The following is a 20,199-nucleotide window of genomic DNA, read 5'->3' on the forward strand; positions in this document are numbered from 1 at the left end:
CTTTGTGAGGGTGCAGCCATTAGTGTTCTGCTGCACTTAACAAGATATATAGTCCTATTTAAGTGTTAAGTGTTGCTAATTGCCTTGGATCATCACCATTAATTTCTGCATCCTTTCCTCAAAACATTTAATGCCGGATTCTAGCTTTGAGAAGCTCGGTGGTTAGTGCGGCCCCGCTTTAAAGCAACAGCTCTTCAATTTCTTGTTTTAATAAGTCACTTTGCTCATTGCTTGCAATGAAGCAAAATAGTATTGGAATTGGAAACAAGTACAGTTTTGTAGGGTGGGATTCCCACCCGGCATGTTGCCGATACTCTGAAAGTTGGGAAATGTCCAGCTTCCTGGGCCTCGTCACCTGCAGCAGTCATTTGACGAACTCCCAAGAGAATAGCAGAGAAGCCTTCCTGTACCCTTGGGATGGGAGTGGTGGAAAGTGCCCTCAAGTCACAGCTGACCTGTGGCGACTCTGTGGGGTTTTCAAGGCAACAGGCATTCAGAGGAGGTTGGCCATTGCCTGCTTCCATGTCACCCGACCCTGGTGTTCCTCAGAGGTCTCCCAACCAGAGGTCATTTCGGGGGGGATCGCGGGGGATCGCAGTTCCCCCGGGTGAGGTACGGGGGGCGGGGCACACGACGAAGCCCCGCCCCCTGCTTCCGGCCGCCCCGCTTCCGGCCCTCATTCAGCCAGGAGGAGGCAGGAGAAGAGGGAGGGTAAGTTGCTTCCTCCCTGCCTCTCCCCCGGCCGGGGGCGGGGTGTGTGGCCTTATGACACACTTCCGGTGATGTCAGGGGGTGTGGCATATGCTAATGAGTTATGCTAATGAGTTTCCCTAGCTCTTTTTCTACGAAACGACCCCTGCTCCCAACCAAATAGTAGCCAGGGGCCAACTCAGCTTCTGAGATTTGATGCGATCGGGCCAGCCTGGGCTATCAAGGTCAGGGCACCCTTGGGATATCTCACTCTTATTCCAGAAAGGCATCCGGGTTTTGCTGATGTTGGCAGGATGAAGCAGTAAGGCTGGATGGTTAGTGCAGAAGGGGGCCTCATTGGATCTGAGTTCTTCTCCATTAAAAAGGAACAACAGGTATCTGAATGAAAACACACTAGCCCTGAATTTCCTCTCAGATTGTTATATGTAGGCTTCCCCCCCCCCCCGTGTGTGTGTGTGTGGGGGGGCGCGCAGTGGGGGAGCATTCCATCATGTGAGCTCTTGCCTGTGCACTAAAGTGGTACAATCCAGTCATGGGTTTACTAGCTCCTCTGCCATTTAGGGAAACTTGTGAGCTAACCGTATGTTTCACGTACCCATACAACAGAATCTTCATATAGTTTGTTTGTTTCAGAGAAGTTTAGCACCAAAGGGGGAGATTTAGAGTTGAGAAGCATCCCATGATACCACTCCACTCCCGATTGTCCACTCCTTAAGCTGCACCTCTTCTTTTTAAAAAAATAATGTTTGGAATCGGATAAGTTTGCATGAAACGTGTAGTTAGCCCCCACTGTTGCTGCCAAAATGCCCTTGGAGAAAGGCTGCTTTTGGTCTGGACTGGTACGGTTCTGTAGACCTTGTAATGGGGCGTCAGTAGCCGGGATCAGGCTTGCCCCCCCCCCCCCCCCCCCCCCCTCCCTAGCCCACACTAAAGAAGCTGCTCACTGATCACAGTTGCATCAGGATCATGGGGGCCCAATCCAATTTGCGTCATAGCTGCAAGCAGATGAATCATTTATTCTCCCCCCCCCCTTTCCCTGGCTCTGCTCTTCCTCTTGCTTAGGAAAGATTTATTAAGTTTATTTTTGTTCAAGATATTTATACCCTATGGTTTTATCTCTATGGCTTCACAAAACAACTGGCAATAAGTTAAAAATGACGTGATAATAATGCAAAAATGGGACACGGTGACAGATTTTAGCAGGATGCCTTAGCAAATCGTTCTTCCCTCTAATAAAGTGAGCACTGTAAATGTCCATAGCCAATTTAATGAACCACAAACTTGGGTAGGAGCCTGCTCATTCAAGAGGGAGGGGCAATTCTACTTTCCCTTCTTTTATTGATTTTTTGTTATTTGAAACATTACAAAAATCTTTTTACACTTTTGCACAGCACTCCCCCTCCCCATGCAATGTTCTGTGCTGTTTCCTGTGGTCTTCCATCCCTTGGGACCTACTGCTCAGGCAGTGCATTGGGCTGCAGGCAAGAAAGACATAGTTCACAAAGGGGCTTGGCACAGTTTAGATCCATGCCAGGATGGAGTGCTTGCAAGACCCTTTGATTTCAACCTTTGCCGCATCTGTTGAAACCAGTGGGATTTAAAGGCGCCCCTTGCATTTTTTCTCATGCAGCACAGTGCATCAATTTTAACTGGTGAATTCGTGCCAGTCAAGTCCATCTGCTAGATTTTTCTGAGCTCCCTCCCCTGTTTTTAAAAGCTTGCTTTGCACATTGGGGGAAGGGAATGTTAGAGATGCAGGGAAAAAATGTATGTGTAAAAGCAAGCAAACCAATTCTGTTGTTTGGAACTTTTTGTAGAAGAGCAAATGGATACCACTGGAAGTCTGGCCAGGCTGGCCTGGGCCTGCAGCCCCAGTTGTCGCAAAACAAAGGGAACACTGCAAAGGTAAGAGCATTGCTGCGATTCTAGGTAGGCTCCAAGAATTTGGCCACCTAGCTAATTTTTCATAATGATGATGTTAAAAAAAAGAGATGATGCATTTTTCCCCATCCCATGTGTCCCCCTTAAAAAATGAATGGCAGAGTGTATAGAAATATTATTTCTAAATTCTCATGCCTTCTTCCTGTGGTGACATTCTGATATTCTGTGTGTCTTTTCCTGTTGCAGGCCAGATGGCCTAGTGTGATTTCTGTCACTTGACCAGATGGCTGAAACACCAAATAGCCATGCCATATAATCATGCCAGATACCCACATTCCTTAACACCTCTCTGTTGAGAGCCAGACTTGAAGGCTCCGCTTGTATGGCCTACATGGGCCATGTCACGTACACAATGGAGAAAGCTGGAAGTTGGATCACCTGACTGCATGCAGGGCCTCTAACTTCTTAGCCAATCCCCACACACCTGATGTGGCAGCTATGGCAACCAGAAATTGGGCACACACCCCTGCCGCTCGTGATTGGCTGATGGCCACAGCTGAGAGTGACTGGCATGGGGTATAACTCCGTGGTTCTTTAGGGAAGAGCTCTCTTGCTCTCTCTTGCTCCTGGAATCCTGACTTTTGAAACAAAGAGCTTCTTTGTGAACTGATTGCCAGTTGCCAACCCTCTGTTATTGTGGATCTGTATCTCTGAGCAATCCTGGACTATCTACCTGCACAAGATGGGATTTCTCTTCAAAATCCCTTGGTGCCAACCTGTACTGTTATGCAATGGACACTCTTGGACTATCTGATGCTACACTTAACTCGGTAACTATAATTATTATTAATGTGCAGTAAGGGCAAATAGCCATAGGTTGTTATTATTTTTTGTATCCTCCATTAGTCTCTTGTTATGCTTTGCACTGAATAAAGATCATTCATATTTGTAATTGTCTCTGATGCGGTAATTGAACTCCAGGGCTAAATCTTGTGTCTAAGCTGACCACAGAGAGCTACCATTGTGAGCGTAATTGTGTGCATCTCTGAGTTAGAGTTGCTGATGTGTTAAGTCCCAGATGCCAGCTAAGAGATTGAATCTCTGATCTTAGGCTGGGTGAAGAGATTCTGGTGGCAAACTGTTGTGAATCCTAGAGAGAGAGTACAGACTGTCTCGTGGATTTTATTTCATGTGCTGAGATATAGGGTTCCCTCTCACCCCTGGACTGGGCTGAGTGGGTTTAATCCTGTACACAGAGAAATATGTCTTCCTATACAGAAAGACTGATTCTGCAACCATCTGTTTCCTTGCAGTTTTTCCACAGCCCCGTTGGGAGGTTAATCTCCCTCTACACTACATTCCACTTTCATTTTATTTGTTCATTGGGTTTTATGGTACCTTCTGCATAGATTTATGGCTGTTCAGGGGTGACTTCTCAGTCAGTATAGTGTTGCCTCAGGGTATCTGAATATGGGTTTGAGTGGCACCTTTTCCTTCCTCCACTTCCAATTGGAAGGGAACAATAAGCAGACAACTTGACAGGGCTTCATTGATCTCCATCAGTTCCCCCACCCCTGTTTCCCCCTCTATATTTATCACCTCACCATGAATTACTTGCCTCAGGCTGCTAATGCCTAGTGAGGCAAGTACTGACACAGGAAAATCTGCATACCAATGCAGGAGTGAGCAGTGAAAACAAAATAGATGACAAGCTGACACTAGCCAATTAAGGAAACCAGGATCTGAGGCAATGCTATGAAAACAGTTATTCTGAGACAAGGGGGAACCAGGTGGAGTGCTGAGAAAATTTGAAGTGAATACCAGATGCAGAATGGACCAAAGCTTGCTTTGGAGTCAGTATTGTAAAAGGAATACAAGTCTGACTTAGTTAACTCAGTTAGTCTAACTCAGTTAAAAGCCTTGGGGGGTCATACCAGATCCAGCTTTCTTACTGGAGAAGCAAGTTAATGCAGCTGCAAAAAAAGTCTTTCTTCCAACTCGGCCCAGCCCATAAAATGGCCTCATACCTTGATACACCTGGCCTGGCCATCTGGATCTACACCACAGTAACATCGAGACTAGACTACTGTAATGCTGTGTATGTTGGTCTCCCCTCAGAAATCAGTTTGGAAATTCCAACTGGTCCAGAGTGCTGCAAACTGGCCTTCCGCAAACTATGCAAAACTGAACTATTCAGGAGTGCATTTTTGCAGACATAATAAGGCTGCACAGTACAAAATGGTTTCACAAACTTACTTGGATACATGATTGGGCCTTGTGGCATAATTAGGATCCTATTATGTAATTTCTGTACCACTTTGTCATATTAACACTTATGCTATGCTTCTGTTCTTTCTGGTGGGCTTCTAGTCTTCTAATATCCTAACGTATTAGTTATTGAATATCCCATTTTGTTGGTTATATTGACTCACTATGCGTAATCTGCCTTGAGTCCCTGTGAGAAAGGCAGACTATAAATAATGTAAACCAACAGATAAATGAAAAGGTTTTGCTTTGTTCTCTTGTGGAATTTCATGATGGCAACTCAGGTAGATTTTTTTTTTTTTGCGCTCACTAAAAGGGCTTCAGAACTGCTGCAGCTTCATGCTTCTGCATGCCTGTTGAAGGATTCCATTGTGTGTGGCTTTGGCTTTAGTTTTGTCTTTGGAGGGTTGTGTTTATTTCCTTGCCACTCTACCGTTCTCCACCAGCTGCTGTTGAATTTATACCATGAAACATGAGATTGTGCAAAGTTCTTGTGTATGCAAGGCCAGCAGCATGTGTGTGTGTGGGGGGGGGTAAGTGCTTGTTTTTCATGTCAGATGTTCTAAATAATATTTCCTCTCTCCAGTCTTAGGCTGACTTCGTTGATGGCTTTGGAGGATTTTTAAGAATCCATGTTGCCTTTTTTAAAAAGAAAAAAAAAAACCTGTTTGTACTGAGTGTGAATATGATTTGGAACAATTTGCTGGACAAAATGGTTCAGGGGGGAAAAGTTTGCATGACCTTGGGGTACGATTGAAGGCTTGAACTGCTGTTATTGTTTTTACCCAAAATTTGGTATTGCTGTCAAGAAATCCAGAATGCGATAATAAGAATCCATCCTATTGAAAGCACAACCCCTTCTTCCTTTTTTTCTTTCAACAGATTTCTTCAGGCAAAGTAAAGTTGAGAGTACTTAAGGAACAAACTCAAGGTAATGAATTGTCAGTATTTAAAAATTATTGACCAAATATGAGAACTTGGGTTACATGTTACTTTGGGCTTTTTGGGACACTTTGGTTGAGGAATACCCTGGAGAATTGTGGCCATCAGAGGGAGTGGGGGCAGCAGATGGAGGCTGAAGTTAGTTCCTTATTCCCAGTTCCTTATTCATTCCTTAAAGGTAAAGGTAAAGGTTCCCTTGCTCGAAAGCCAGTCGAATCCGACTCTAGGGTTGCGGTGCTCATCTCCGTTTCAAAGCCAAAGAGCCAGCGCTGTCCGAAGACGTTTCCGTGGTCATGTGGCCGGCATGACTAAAGGCGCACGGAACGCTGTTACCTTCCCACCAAAGTGGTCCCTATTTATCTACTTGCAGTTTCTTGCTTTCGAACTGCTAGGTTGGCAGGAGCTGGAACTAGAGACGGGAGCTCACTCCGTCATGCGGCACCTGGGTCTTGAACTGCTGAACTACCAACCTTCCACAGCCTGCAGTTCAGTGTCTTAACCACTTGAGCCACCGCAGCTCCTGTTATTCGTGTCTTATCCGTGAATTCATCCAAAAACACTGAAGAGAGTTTGAAAGCTCTGAACCCCAAAATAAGATTTGGACCCCCAAACTTAATACACCCCCACGTTTAGCAAACTCTCCTTTTTGAGGGGGCATATGCCGTGTCCTAGTCCAAAGTGCAGTTCTTGTGCCGCTGCTCCAAAGTGAGGTGCCTCCAGGACAATCACACAGGCAATCACTGGGGCCAAGCTGCACCCCAAAACAATCTTTGGACCACCCCAAATGACACGTCACCATGCTCTGGAGACTATCCCCTGCAAGATGACATACAGTGAAGCCCAGTCCAAATACTGGTTCTGGAGCCACAGGCTTCTATTTCGGTTGCCCCCAAGAAACCTGTATTTAAAAAAAAAAAAATTGAATAAGGAACTGGTTTGACTGTTTGCCCACTGCATTCTGGAATAAGGTTTGGACTGCCACACATCATACATCTCCATGTTCAGTGAACTCTCCCCTTTGAGGAGACATATGCTGTGTCCTGGTCCAAAGGGTGATTCTTGTGCCAGCTGCTCCAAAGTGAGGTGCCCCAGGGAGGTCACACAGGCAGACAGTAGGGCCTGACTGCACCCCAAAACAATCTTTGGACCACCCCAACTGAAACATCCCCACGCTCTGAAGACATACATGCAAGATGACATACAGTGATGCCCGGTCCAAACACTGGTTCTGGTGCCATGAGCTTCTATTCGGAGTGCCTCCCAGAGGCCTGTATTTCAAAGAAGATTTAAATAAGGGAGTTCCCTCTGCACCCAAAATGAGGTTTGGACCCCCACACTTCATACATCCCCATGTTCAGCGGACACTCTCATTCCAGGAGACATATGCTGTGTCCTGGTCCAAAGCGCGGTTCTTGTGCCAGCTGCTCCAAAGTGAGGTGCCCTCATGGCAGTCACACAGGCAGACACTGAGGTGAGGCTGTACTCCAAAACAATCTTTGGACAGTTTGGACCACGCCAACTGACATATCACCATGCTCTGGAGACTGTCCCCTGCAAGAAGACATGACCTTCTATTTGGAGTTCCTCCCAGAAGATTTGAATAAGGAATGGGGGGAACCTTTTCCAGTGCACAGACAGCCCCCCCAATCTCAAACTACTCATCACCTTCAATAATAGAGCATCTAATTTAAACATGTAGGCTGGTACCAGAGCTTGCAACGCACCCTGATGCCAACTTTGCTGTGCATACACCCAGACGACACAATCACTGGACCTAACAACAGGGGTCCGTAGCCTGGGGCGCGAGAGGTGCTGTTCCCAAGGCCACGGCCGAGGGATTAAGGCTCCTCTTTGCCCCAGCAGGTCCCACCGCTGCGAGACCAGCAATGGCGACGGAAATGCACACCGGGACAGGCGAACAGGAGATCAAGCACTTTAAAGGTCTCCCTACCTTACTGAAGCAAGCAGCTGATGAAGAGTGAGTCCATATGCTGGGACAAAAATCTAAGTGGACAGCTTCCCTCAACCCCTTAAATTCAAAATCAGAGGGAACTAAGAGGTGGAAGGGGGGGGGAAGCTGATTGAAAAGTGTTGTTTAGCACAAATAGAGTGCTGACTGGTTAAAAAGTGTGATTGAATAAGCCCACAGAGACTTCTTTGAACTTTCTCTTAATGAACTGTTCAAGGTCCCGGAGGGCCCTGATGTCCTCCGGGAGCTCATTCCACCAGTATGGGACCGCCATAGAAAAGGCCCTGGCCCTTGTCACAGCTAGCCTGGCTTCTTTAGGGCCTGGAAAGGCCAGGTGGTGTTGGGACCCCAATCTTAGTGCTCTCTGGGGAACATGTAGGGAGAGGCGGTCCCTCAGGTAAGCAGGTCCCTGACCATATAGGGCTTTAAAGGTAATAACCAGCACCTTGACATGTGGGGGTCCAATTTTTATTTTGGGTGCAGGGGGCGCTTCCTTATTCAAATCTTCTTTGTAATACATGCCTCTGTGAGGCACTCCAAATAGAAGGTTATGGCGCCAGAACAAGTATTTGGACCAGTCATCTCCTTGTAGGGGATAGTCTCCAGAACATGCTGATGAGCCCTTTAGGGTGGTCCAGTGGTTTTTTGGGGGTACAGCTTGGCCCCAGTGTTTGCCTGTGTGATTGTCCAGGGGCACCTTACTTTGGAGCAGCTGGCACAAGAACTGCACTTTGGACCAGGACATAGCATATGTTTCCTCAAAGGAGAGAGTCTGCTGACTATGGGGGTGTATGAACTGTGGGGGTCCAAACCTCATTTTCGGTGCAGAGGGCACTTCCTCATTCAAATATTCTTTGAAATACAGATCTCTGGCAGGTACTACAAATAGAAAGTCATGGCACCAGAACCAGTGTTTGGACCAGGCATCACTGTATGTCATTTTCCAGGGGACCGTCACCAGAGCATAGGGATGTGTCAGTTGGGGTGGTCCAAAGATTGTTTTCGGGTGCAGCCTGGCCCTAGTATCTGCCTGTGTGATTGTCCTGGGGGCATCTCATTTTGGAGCAGCTGGAACAAGAACTTTGGACCAGTACACGGCATATGTCAACTCGAAGGGCAGAGTCCGCTGAACACGGGAGTGTATGACATGTGGGGGTCCAAACTTTATTTTCGGTGCAGAGGGAACTTCCTCATTCAAATATTCTTTGAAATACAGATCTCTGGGAGGAACTCAGCATAGAAGGTCATGGTGCCGGAACCAGTGTTTGGACCGGGCATCACTGTATGTCATCTTGCAGGGGACAGTCTCCAGAGTGTGGTGATATGTCAGTTGGGGCGGTCTTAAGATAGTTTTGGGGTGCAGCCTCGCCCCAGTGTCTGCCTGTGTGATTGTCCTGGGGCACTGCGCTTTGGAGCAGCTGGCACAAGAACCGCGCTTTGGACCAGGCCACGGCATATGTTCCCTCAAAGGGGAGAATCCGCTGAACATGTAGGTGTATGAAATATGTAGGTCTAAACTTCATTTTGGGTACAGAAGGGTCTCCCTTATTTAAATCTTCTTTGAAATTGAGGCTTTTGGGAAGCACTCCGAATAGAAGCTCATGGTGCCAGAACCAGTGTTTGGACCGGGCATCACTGTATGTCATCTTGCAGGGGACAGTCTTCAGTGCGTGGGGAGGTTTCAGTTGGGGTGGTCCAAAGATTGTTTTGGGGTGCAGTCAGGCCCTGTTTTGGGGTGCAGTCAGGCCCCACTGTTTGCCTATGTGACTTCCCTGGGGGCACCTGACTTTGGAGCAGCTGGCACAAGAACCACCCTTTGGACCAGGACAGAGCATATGTCTCCTCGAAGGGGAAAGTTCACTGAACATGGAGGTGTATGGCGGTCCAAACCTCATTCCGGGATGTAGTGGGCAAACAGTCAAACCAGTTCCTTATTCAAATCTTTTTTTGAAATACAGGCTTCTTGCATGCACCTGAAATGGAAGCCTGTGGCTCTGGAACCAGTGTTTGGACCGGACACCACTGTATGTCATCTTGCAGGGGGCAGTTTCCAGAGTGTGGGGATGAGTCCTTTGGGGTGGTCCAAAGATTGTTTCGGGGTGCAGCCTCGCCCCAGTATCTGCCTGTGTGATTGTCCTGGGGGCGCCTCACTTTGGAGCAGCTGGCACAAGAACTGCACTTTGGACCAGGACACGGCATTTGTCCCCTCGAAGGGGAGTGCCCGCTGAACCTGGAGGTGTTTGAAGTTTGAGGGTCCAAATCTTATTTTGGGGTTCAGAGCTTTCAAACTCTCCTCAGTGTTTTTGGATGAATTCATGAATAAGACGCGAATAAGGAATGATTAAGGAACTGAGAATAAGGAACCAACTTCAGCCTCGTGGCAGCAGCTGTACACCCCAGAATCGTTCCTGGACCCAGCCCCAGCCGAGGCTCCTCTCTTGCCAGCTTTTGGTTTTACCCTATGAATGAAGGATTTATTTGAGAGAGTATCCTAGAGCAGTCTCTCCCCCATGTACCTAACCCGCACCTTTTCAGCCTAACAAGTAGTATTCACCTGATTAACATGTCAAACAGTCTGTCTTTAAAGGAAGGTTACCAAGAGATATTACGGAGACCTTTAAATATGGCAGATCATTTCCTCATCATAATGTTAAACAACAAAATTGTCAATTGAAATCTACAGAATGTAAATGGGAGTTCTCTTTCCTTGGAACAGAAGTGGGCTCCTACGTTTTTATTTCACGCTCTAATTGGAATAAAAAAAGCATCCACTCCAGTGTTTTGCTGTGTCCAGATGTTTCTACATTAACAGCTGTTCGAGCAGCTTCGAGTTTTATTTGTGTCAGTGTTTCCTTTCCCCATGCCATTCAGTGCGATGCAATAATCTGCGCTTCCCGTGGTTTATAACTTTTTATCTTTGCAGTTCCAGAACCGGCTAAGCAGTTAGTTTCTCATAGAGTTGCAAGTGCTGCGTCCACAGAAAAGCCAAAAGTTAAGGGAAAGCCATGTGGCCAGTGTGAGACAAAGACTGCCTTGCTGGTAAGTGGGGAAGGGAGAGAAGGCTAGTCCTATTCTGACTCTGGGTAGAGATCGGTAAGAATGGGGGGAGATGGCCAAGCTCGCTGTTCAGTACACTCTGGTGGGTCATTTCAGTATCGAAATAGCGAAGGACACTTTTATCCCCAAAAGACAGCAAGTGTTGGATCTAAAAAACTATTCTAGAAGAATTTAAATGTGTGTGTTATTGGTTAAGCCCTGACCTGCATGTCCCAAGATCTCGTCAGATCTTGGAAGTTAAGCAGAGTTGGCCCTTGTTAGTACTTGGATGGGAGACCACCAGGAAAGTCCTGGGTTGCTACACAGAGGTGGGCAATTGAAAAAAAACAACCCTTGCCTTGATAACCCTACAGGGTCACTGAACGCTGGCTGCGGCTTGACAGCACTTTCTAACCTCACATTTGTTTAATGTTGGTTGTTATAACTGGTGAATTGGGCCTAAGTATGAAGGCTGCGTTCCACCATCTTGTTTAACGGTGACTAAGTAAAAATATGGAGGAACGGGGCTCATATATGCCCGTCTCCCCTCTGTTCCTCCAGGGATGGGGGACAGGGAGTCATGTGGGCATATACGAGCTGGGCAACAAGCTGGAATTGAGCATCCTTGTTCTCACTGAGATTTTAGGAAGAAGAATTGTGATCAGTTCCATGCAGGGTACACTTGCAGGAGTAAGTGGGCCAGTGCCCACAGAGGGGTCTGCTGCTCACAAGAGCATTCTCCATATTCATATAGAGAGAAGAGATTTGTGCCTGCGTGTACCTCTCTTGATCAAGTTGAAGACAGGAATTGCAGATTTGCTTATTGAGTGGTCTTGGACCACAGCAATCAGATTTCTCTGTAGGAATATCACATAAACTAGAATGCTGGTGATCACAGTATAGAGTTACATGGGGGCATATGCAGCACCTAGCATCTGGTTGATGATGTCTTGTTTGGTTAATGAAACAAAACAAAAGTCCAGTCTTTGACACATGTGAGAGAGGTCAGAACTTCTGACCTTTTCCATCATCCATTAAGCTACCCTGGTGTTTCAAATCCTCAGATAGGGAATTTCACCTGATTTATTATACTAGGCCTCTCTCCCCTCAACTCCCTGCCTTTTCATAATTCTCTGTAAAAATGAGGCAAATGATCTTCTTTTCTCCCATTGTATCTGAAGAAGTGAGCTCTGATTCATGAGAATTCATACTTCTCTGTCTGTATTCAGCTTGCTTCCCCAGCATTAATTCACGCAGTAGCTGCATATTAAGAACCAAAAGAAGGGAACCTGTGAATCCTTCCTATCAAGTAGTTTGGCATCCTTTGGCATAAATGGTCTCCAAACACTGCAGACTACTTTGCTTTGTGTTCATCCTCTTGACAAGTGGAAAATCAATTCAACTTGATTATTAGTTTCAAGAACTCTGATGTCTGGATGTTCTTCTATTTACTTGTGTTAATATTCTGCCCCCCACAAGTCAGAAAACTGGTTTCCATGCCATTAAATTATTGTTTCCTCACCTCCTTAAAATTCATGCTAGTTTTATAATTAAGGTCCTCCAGGCAACTATAGATGACAGTGGTCCTCTTTTTGTGTCGACAGTGGTCTGAAAAGTTACAATTAACAAAAGCATCATTGAACACCAGTCGTAGATTGGATTCCGCTTACAGCTGCTGCCTTTCCCCCCTGTTTCAAATGGTTTTGTGGGATGAGCAAGAGAAAAGCAGAAACTCGGTTTGCTTTTACAATTTCATTTCCCCCCCCCCCTTTTCTCAAGGTGTGTTTGGACTGTGGAGAAGACTATTGTCTGAGCTGCTTTGCCAATGTCCACCAGAAGGGGGCACTGAAGCTCCATAGAACGACTTACTTGCAGGTGCGAGTGTTTTTTTTTGTGTGTGTATACAAGGCTCTAGTTTATAACTGTAAGATCTTTTTGTCTAAGAAGGCATGATCGTTTTACAGTTCCGTAAGTTCTTTGAATTGTCTTATGTATAATTTTGATAAAAAATCTGTCATGGCGGGATCATTTATCAGCAGAGTTATTATTTATTCTGAAACGTTTGTAAGTCAGCACAAATGCCGTAGCTGCTTTTAGGATCTGAAGCTAAAACAAATAATTGTCAACATGTTCCGAGACTGAGACAGCTCTGTGTTGCTTGTGGGATGGTGGCAGTGAAGATCTCATCCCAGGGTGGCTCACCCAGAGGTGATCTCTACTACCCCCCCCCCCAGTGGCAGCAGGAAGCTCACATGCCGTGAGGTTGTCACTATATAAATAGTTTTGCAAACCCTTTGCCTGAAGCCAGGTAGCACGGCGGGGCTTCATGTCCGTTTCTGCGAGTCTCCATGTCTGTAACGAAGCCATTAACATCGCAGGGTTGCTTGGCTGTTCCTGTTGGCAGATCGCTTTCTTTCTGCTGGGTTTTGAGCAAACGCTGAGGCTGATCAGCGTGCTTTGGGTAGTATGGGTTTTTCTAACGCTTACTGTTTTCTGCACTGTGTGTCTCCCCTCCCTCCCTTTCTGGCCATGGTGCAAATTTGGTTCCTCAGTAATTGCTCTTCCAATGGGGGTGTGCCTCCTTGTGGATTCTTCCCGCACCACTGCAGTAAACATTTGAAAGCTAGAACCGTGTAGGGTCCTCCTCACCTCATCACTGCCCTTCGCGCTAACGGAGCAATCGTAGGCGAAGAGGGACCGGATGACACCTGAACATACCGCATCATTTTCTAAACATGGTTGCTGTGGCATGGGAAGACTCATATAAGCTTCAGCTTGAGTTGATTTTGGGGTGGGGGAAGTGTGCGGCATTTTCTTCCTCCTTGAATTCTGCATCCTGCTTCGTCAAGTGTGTGCACACCATCTCCCCGTTGGATGTTTGTGGTTTTCTTTCCTTACAGAGGAGTGCCTTGGTCATAACTATGTGCCCATAGTTAGGGATAATAAACTATGTAAGCTGCTCAGAGACCCTGTGGGAGGGGTTCGAGCGGGATATAAGCTGAATGTAAATGATAAATAAATAAATAATGGGTTCTTCTTTATAAAAAAAAAAACCTCAAGGGGAAAAAGTGAGGGTTGTATTGTCACGCAACTTGTCTGATAAACATTTATTTATTTACTTACTTTGTTTATACCCTGCCTTTCCCCCCCAGCGTGGACTCAAAGTGCCTTACCTTGTGCTCCTTGCCTCCGTTTTTTCCCTCTAAACAACCCTTTGTGGTAGGTGAGGCTGCAAGTCTGGAGCTGGCCCAAGGTCACCCAGTGAGCTTCTGTGGTCGAGTGGGTCTCCCAGATCCTAGGCTTAATCTCTAGCCGCTATGCCACACTGGCTCTTGCATCCGTGATACATTGCTGGTTAAATTGTACAAGTCAGAGTACAACCATGAACACTAGCAAGACGCACACCCGCAGATTATACAGCTGAAAGATAACGTCACAGAAGGAAATTGCCTAAGGTGAAACATTGTCATCTTCTGGCGAATAGACAATTGGGTTGTCAATCATATGCAGTTGTTTTTTCCTAGCCCATGTTACACAGAATCCTTGAAGTTTTCCCAAAGAGAGAGAGAAAAACAAAACTCCTGCTGAGTAGCAGGGTTTATCTGATTTCCCTCCTCCTTGCCCCCGTGTCAGTCAGATTTTGTACATATGGAATGATGCGATAAGGGGATGAGTGTAGTGTTTTATATTTAGAAATATTTTAATACATACATTTCTGCACATAGGCAAAGGGAAGATCCAAAAGTGAAAGTTGAGACCTGTATGCTACCTGAGTGCAAGAGAGCATATGCTTAGTGTGTACTGTGTGAGCTTTATAGAAGAGTCCATTTTAACATGTGTGCATATGTATACTTGGAAATTATGAGCACTGCTTGCAGACACTTGGAACATACAACAGAACAGAAGCACTATTATTATGCTTGGCAGCAGTCTGTTTTGACTTCCCTCAGTATTCATCCAGAGATTCTGAAATAAAAGGACTGGCACATTAGTTGCTACTAGGGGTGTGCTGAAAAACAACGGTATTTTTCGGGTTTGGGCATATTGAACCCAAAAAATATTGGTATTTTCTGATATTCCCAAATCCCAATACTGGTATGGTATTCAGATTCAGGATTTTTCAGAAATCCCACATTTTTTTTGGCTCTTTTATACCCTATGGGGACCATTATAGTCAGTGGTCTCCATAGGGTACAATGGAGAATCAGTACGGGGGTATCTGGGGCTTGGGGGGGGTTGTGGTTGAGGCACCAGATTTGCAGCATAGCTGCTGGTGCCTCTCCTCAAACCCCAAGTTTCCAAAAGATTGGATCAGGGGGTCTAATTCTATGGGTCCCCAAAGAAAGTACTCCCATTTTCCATTGGTTTCAATGGAAGAAAAAAAAGTGTTTAAAGGGTTTGCGATCTCTTTAAATGCCTTTTCCAAGCTGCAACTCCATGAGTTAACTCAAGGCATCCAAAGGGTTTGCAGTTCCTTTAAACATCTCCAAATGGTGCGTTCACGCAGGTGTTTAAAGGTACTGCAAGCCCTTTAAACACCCTTTAACTTTGACTATATAGCAGTCCTGTAAAAGTCTAAAATTTCGGTATTTTTCGGGGTCAGCCATTTCAGATAGCTGAAAAATAGCTAAATCTATATCCAGCTGAAATAGTATTTGGAAAATACTGATAAGGTATTTTCGAATATTTTTTCAGCTCTGATTTAGCCGAATTCACACCCCTAGTTTCTACTAACTATCTACACAAGATATAAAGATAAGCACGATGTGAGAAGGGATGTAAACTCGGAAATATCCAGTCCAAATATGTACCTGGCTTCAGTTGGCTTGGGTTTTCTGGTTTGACATTGGATGTGTTGGATTTGCCACACTGGCCTGTGGTTCTGCTGGGATTCTGTGGTTTGGCGTTAGTTCTGTTGGGCTTGTTGATACTGGTTGTGTTGGGAGGCTTTTGGCTAGTGGTTGTTTGCTCTTGTGTGTTCGGCTATTCTTTGCCCTGGACAAGGCTTGGATTTTTTCCCCCTCTAGGAAAAAAATCTCTCCCCCATTGGTTTTAAATTAAGGGTGGGAAGGTACCAGCTGGATATTAGGAAAAACTTTTTTACAGTAAGAGTTGTTCAACAGTGGAATCAGCTGCCTAGGGAGGTGGTGAGCTCCCCCTCCCTGGCAGTCTTCAAGCAGCAGCTGGACAAACACTTGTCAGGGATGCTCCAGGCTGATCCTGCATTGAGCAGGGAGTTGGACTAGATGGCCTTTTTGGCCCCTTCCAAGTCTCTGATTCTATACAATGGAAGATGGCTGGGAGCACCTTCTTCAGGGGCCCATAGAATTGGACTCCTTCGACACCCCTGATCTAAGATGTCTTTCTTCCAATTCCTGTGGATTTTTTGTTTCTCTCTGGAGGTCCAATTCACTTGAAACTTGGGGGGAACTTTAATGGACAGGCAGCACTAACTTCCCTGCAGTTTTGGTGTCATTTGCTTAAACAACTGCCACTCCAGCCCCCTGGAAAGATTCCATCTAGGGAAAAATGAACTCAAATAATTTTGACATTTCTGGGGAAAACCCAAAATACTGAACCAGTACTGGAGAACCAGTAAATCCAGAATACTGATAACTATACCGTATCCGTAATACGGGTGCAAAGAATAACATTCTCCCCCCCCCCCCCCTGCCCATCCTTATATGTGAGAACCAACTAAAAGCTTAACACACATAGTGTCTGTATATTCAGAGCCCAGGTTAAACTAAAGGCTATGAATTAGTTGTTTGAACAGCTACTGCTGGGTGGGATGCAGTAGGAACACTTGCATATGTTACTGTATCCGCTTTGAAGGTTACTTTGTATTACAGATCAGGCAGGTATATCTATTCTATAGAAACATAAAGTTTACCATCTAAGACAAGGTTGTCAAACATGCGGCCCGGGGGCGGATCAGGCCTGCAGAGGGCTTCTATCAGGCCCGCAGTGGAACTGGCTGTCTTCTGCTTCTTCTTCCAGTTCTGTTGCTGCTGTGTCATCGTAGGTTTGCAGCTTACAGATACACACCTGAACAGCATACTCGAGATTGCAACAGCACAGACATTTTGATGCAGTAATTCAGAGCAAGAGGTGTCAGTTATCAGACACTGATTAATAAACAAAATATTGCAAGAGTGTTAATGTTTTAAGCATGTTTTTATTTCAAGTAAAAAATAACCCTTTGCGTTTGTGTCCTTTATAAAGTTTGTATCTCTGCTACCTGGCATTACATGTTATGACACACATGGCCCGGCCCAACAAGGTCTCATTTATATCAGATCCGGCCCTCATAACAAATGAGTTTGACACCCCTGATCTAAGATGTCTTTCTTCCAATTCTTGTGGATTTTTTGTTTCTCTCTGGAGGACAGTGGGCTCACGTCTACCAGTTAAACTACCCACACACTTGGTTAGATAGGAATGGTGTCTAATTTGCCCTATTTGGGCAAATTGATTGAGAGGGTGGTGGCGGCACAGCTTCAGAGCTTTCTGGATGACGCTTCTGTCCTGGATCCACTCCAGTCCGGTTTTCACCCTGGCCATGGGACAGAGACAGCGCCCTTACTGTTTGCCCTTGCTGACGACCTCCGGAGGCATCTGGATCGAGGCGGTGTGGCGGCACTGTTGTTGTTAGATCTGTCAGCCACGTTTGATACGGTCGACTACCAGTTGCTGACCCACCATCTCGCCGATGTGGGGATACAGGGGCTCGCTCTTCAATGGCTTGCCTCTTTTCTCCAAGGTCGGGGACAGAAGGTGGTGATAGGGGAACAGCAGTCCTGGAGGCACCCATTTGAGTGTGTTCCTCAGGGGGTGGTGCTTTCCCCGATGTTTAACATCTATATGCGCCCCCTCGCCCAGATTGCCAGGAGGTATGGGCTGGGTTGTCACCAATATGCAGATGACACCCAGCTCTATCTGATGTTGGGTGGCCGGTCGGGCTCCGACCCAGAAGATCTGAACCGGGGATTACAGGCTGTGGCTGGGTGGCTCAGGCTGAGCCGGCTGAAACTAAATCCAGCGAAGACAGAGGTCCCGTGCCTGAGCCAGAACGGTCCGGGGTTGAGGCTCCCTCTCCCAACCTTCGATGGGGTGCCTTTGGTGCCAGTGTCGGAGGTTAGGAGTTTGGGAGTGCTCCTGGATCCCTCCCTAACTATGGAGGCCCAGGTGGCAGCCACTGCCAGATTTGCATTTTACCATCTTAGGCAGATTTGGCAGTTGGTTCCCTTCCTCGACTGTGATGACCTGGCTACAGTGATCCATGCGACAGTCACCTCAAAATTAGACTACTGTAACACTCTCTACATGGGGCTGCCTGTGTCGCAGATCCGGAAGCTGCAGCTAGTGCAGAATGCGGTGGCCAGGCTGTTCATGGGCCTCCCCAAGTGGGAGCACATCCGGCCTGGGTTGAAAGCGCTGCACTGGCTGCCAATAGCATACCGAATCCGCTTCAAAGTGCTGGTACTCACCTTTAAAGCCCTACATGGCCAGGGTTCGACTTACCTGAGGGACCGCCTTTCCCCACATATACCCCCAAGAGCACTTCGGTCGGGGACCCAACATCACCTGGTGATCCCAGGCCCCTGGGAGGTAAAGCTTGCTGTGATCAGGGCCAGATCCTTCTCAGTGGCAGCCCCTACCTGGTGGAACGAGCTCCCAGAGGAGATCAGGGCCCTGTGGGACCTTATGCAGTTCCACAGGGCCTGCAAGACGGAGCTCTTCTGCCAGGGTTTTGCATAGGGGCCGCCGCTGCCACCACCACCAATGGTGGCGATAACATCGAGACTAGGAACTGCCCTTGGAAGTTTCCGCCATGAATTGTATGGCACTGACACTGTGGGACTGGCTTGAATTATCTACTGGACAGTATCACCCCAGGGAAATGACTGACACCATCAAAACCACTCAAAGACCATCTTGTTTACAAAAAGCACTTTATCATTGTTATTGTTATTATTATTCATGATTTTATTGTTTCATCTGGTTTTATGCATGGGCTCTTGCCCCTTGTAAGCTGCCCTGAGCCCGTTCACGGGAAGGGCAGGGTAAAAATGCCTAAATAAATAAATAAAAATAGGAAGCCCCATGTAGAAGTGTCTTCACAATGTCAGAATTACAGTGTTGGGTGGGGGACCTCTTTGGTGGTGTTTTGAGGGAAACATGAAGTAAAGTGGCTCAGGTGATATTCATAGGATCTGCTAATGGGACCTATAAGACTTTCTTTACCAATGATTCCTTGTAGATTTAAGGAATGATCTTAAGCAAGTATACTCAGAAGTAACCCTCTTTTAGTTAGTGGGATTACTCTTAAGGAACTGTTCTTAGGATGCCTGAATCCTTCCTTCCACTTCTGCTGCATCCCTGTTTGATCTGGGGTGGTCCTCTGCTGTGGAGCACACATCCCTCAAGTGCTAGAATCTTCCTATCGTGCAAGATCTGTGCAGAAAAGCAGCTACTGCTAGAGGGAAGGGCTATGCAGCCGAGTTCTGCCTCTGTAATTGATGGAGATGAATGCAAACAGAAGCAAGACTTAGAATCCAAGCCTTAATTTATGTCCCCTCTACAAAATGAAGCCAGCTGCAGTTACAGCACATTGCCCGGTTCCAACCAAGAAACACTGGAAGTATTAATGATATGGGCTACGGTATATTAAGAAAGTACAGGTAAAATTTAAGGGGCAAGGTGTGAAGGAAAGGGGCAAGTTATTGATGCACCAGATTTTTATGTATGGGACATGGAGGAAGACGACAAAATGTTGGAATGTGAGGTGAGATGATTGGAAGGATTGTGTATGCTGTGTTTTGTTCAGGGAAGAAAATTTATTTGAGAGAGCTGGTGACAGGGGTTCCGGTTTCGGCGACTTGCCCAGCAGGTGCGCACCGACAGGGCTCCGTATGGTGTGGCCTGTCCCGCGGCGGGCGGGAGGGGAGCTGGTTCCCCCCCAGGGCCCCTGTAGAGGCCCCCCAGTCGTGGGGCTTGAGCAGTGCCACTTCCGAGGCGTGATGCCAAGGAATTGAGGCACGCTTTGCCCCGACGGTCCTGCTGCCGTGGCACCATCATGGACTTAGAGGTGCATACCGGACAAGCGCTCAGGAGGCTTATGGTCCTTCATTTTCCTTACCTGAGATCTTCTAAGAAGCGTGAGTGAATGAATAGTTAAGTTATGCAAACAATCAAGTGAACAAATGCCCCCAAACCTCAGAATAAGCAGCGGGGGGGGATCCCACCCCGAAACAAGTAAAATTCTTCTCTAAAATTCAGCGAGAGGAGGGGCAGAAAGAATAAGCCATTGTCTGTTAGAACAGAATACATCTGACTTATAAGCGAACCTTTAAAGACCTCACAGAGACTTTAAGGGATTTTCTCTAAACGTA

The 20,199-nt window shown here is 46.5% G+C and overlaps 1 protein-coding gene across 1 annotated transcript in view; it reads left to right on the forward strand.

Annotated features, from left to right (window-relative positions):
* The window catches only part of ZBBX (zinc finger, B-box domain containing), a 69,367-nt gene that overhangs the window by 6,040 nt on the left and 43,128 nt on the right, over positions 1–20,199 (forward strand). Inside the window, 4 exon segments of the mRNA XM_015418147.1 lie at positions 2,529–2,616; positions 5,740–5,788; positions 10,692–10,807; positions 12,584–12,679. Of these exon segments, the coding sequence (XP_015273633.1) occupies positions 2,529–2,616; positions 5,740–5,788; positions 10,692–10,807; positions 12,584–12,679 (349 nt within the window).

Source organism: Gekko japonicus, unplaced genomic scaffold (genome assembly GCF_001447785.1).
Source record: "Gekko japonicus isolate JY-2015 unplaced genomic scaffold, Gekko_japonicus_V1.1 scaffold1768, whole genome shotgun sequence".
Classification (NCBI taxonomy): Eukaryota; Metazoa; Chordata; class Lepidosauria; order Squamata; family Gekkonidae; genus Gekko; species Gekko japonicus.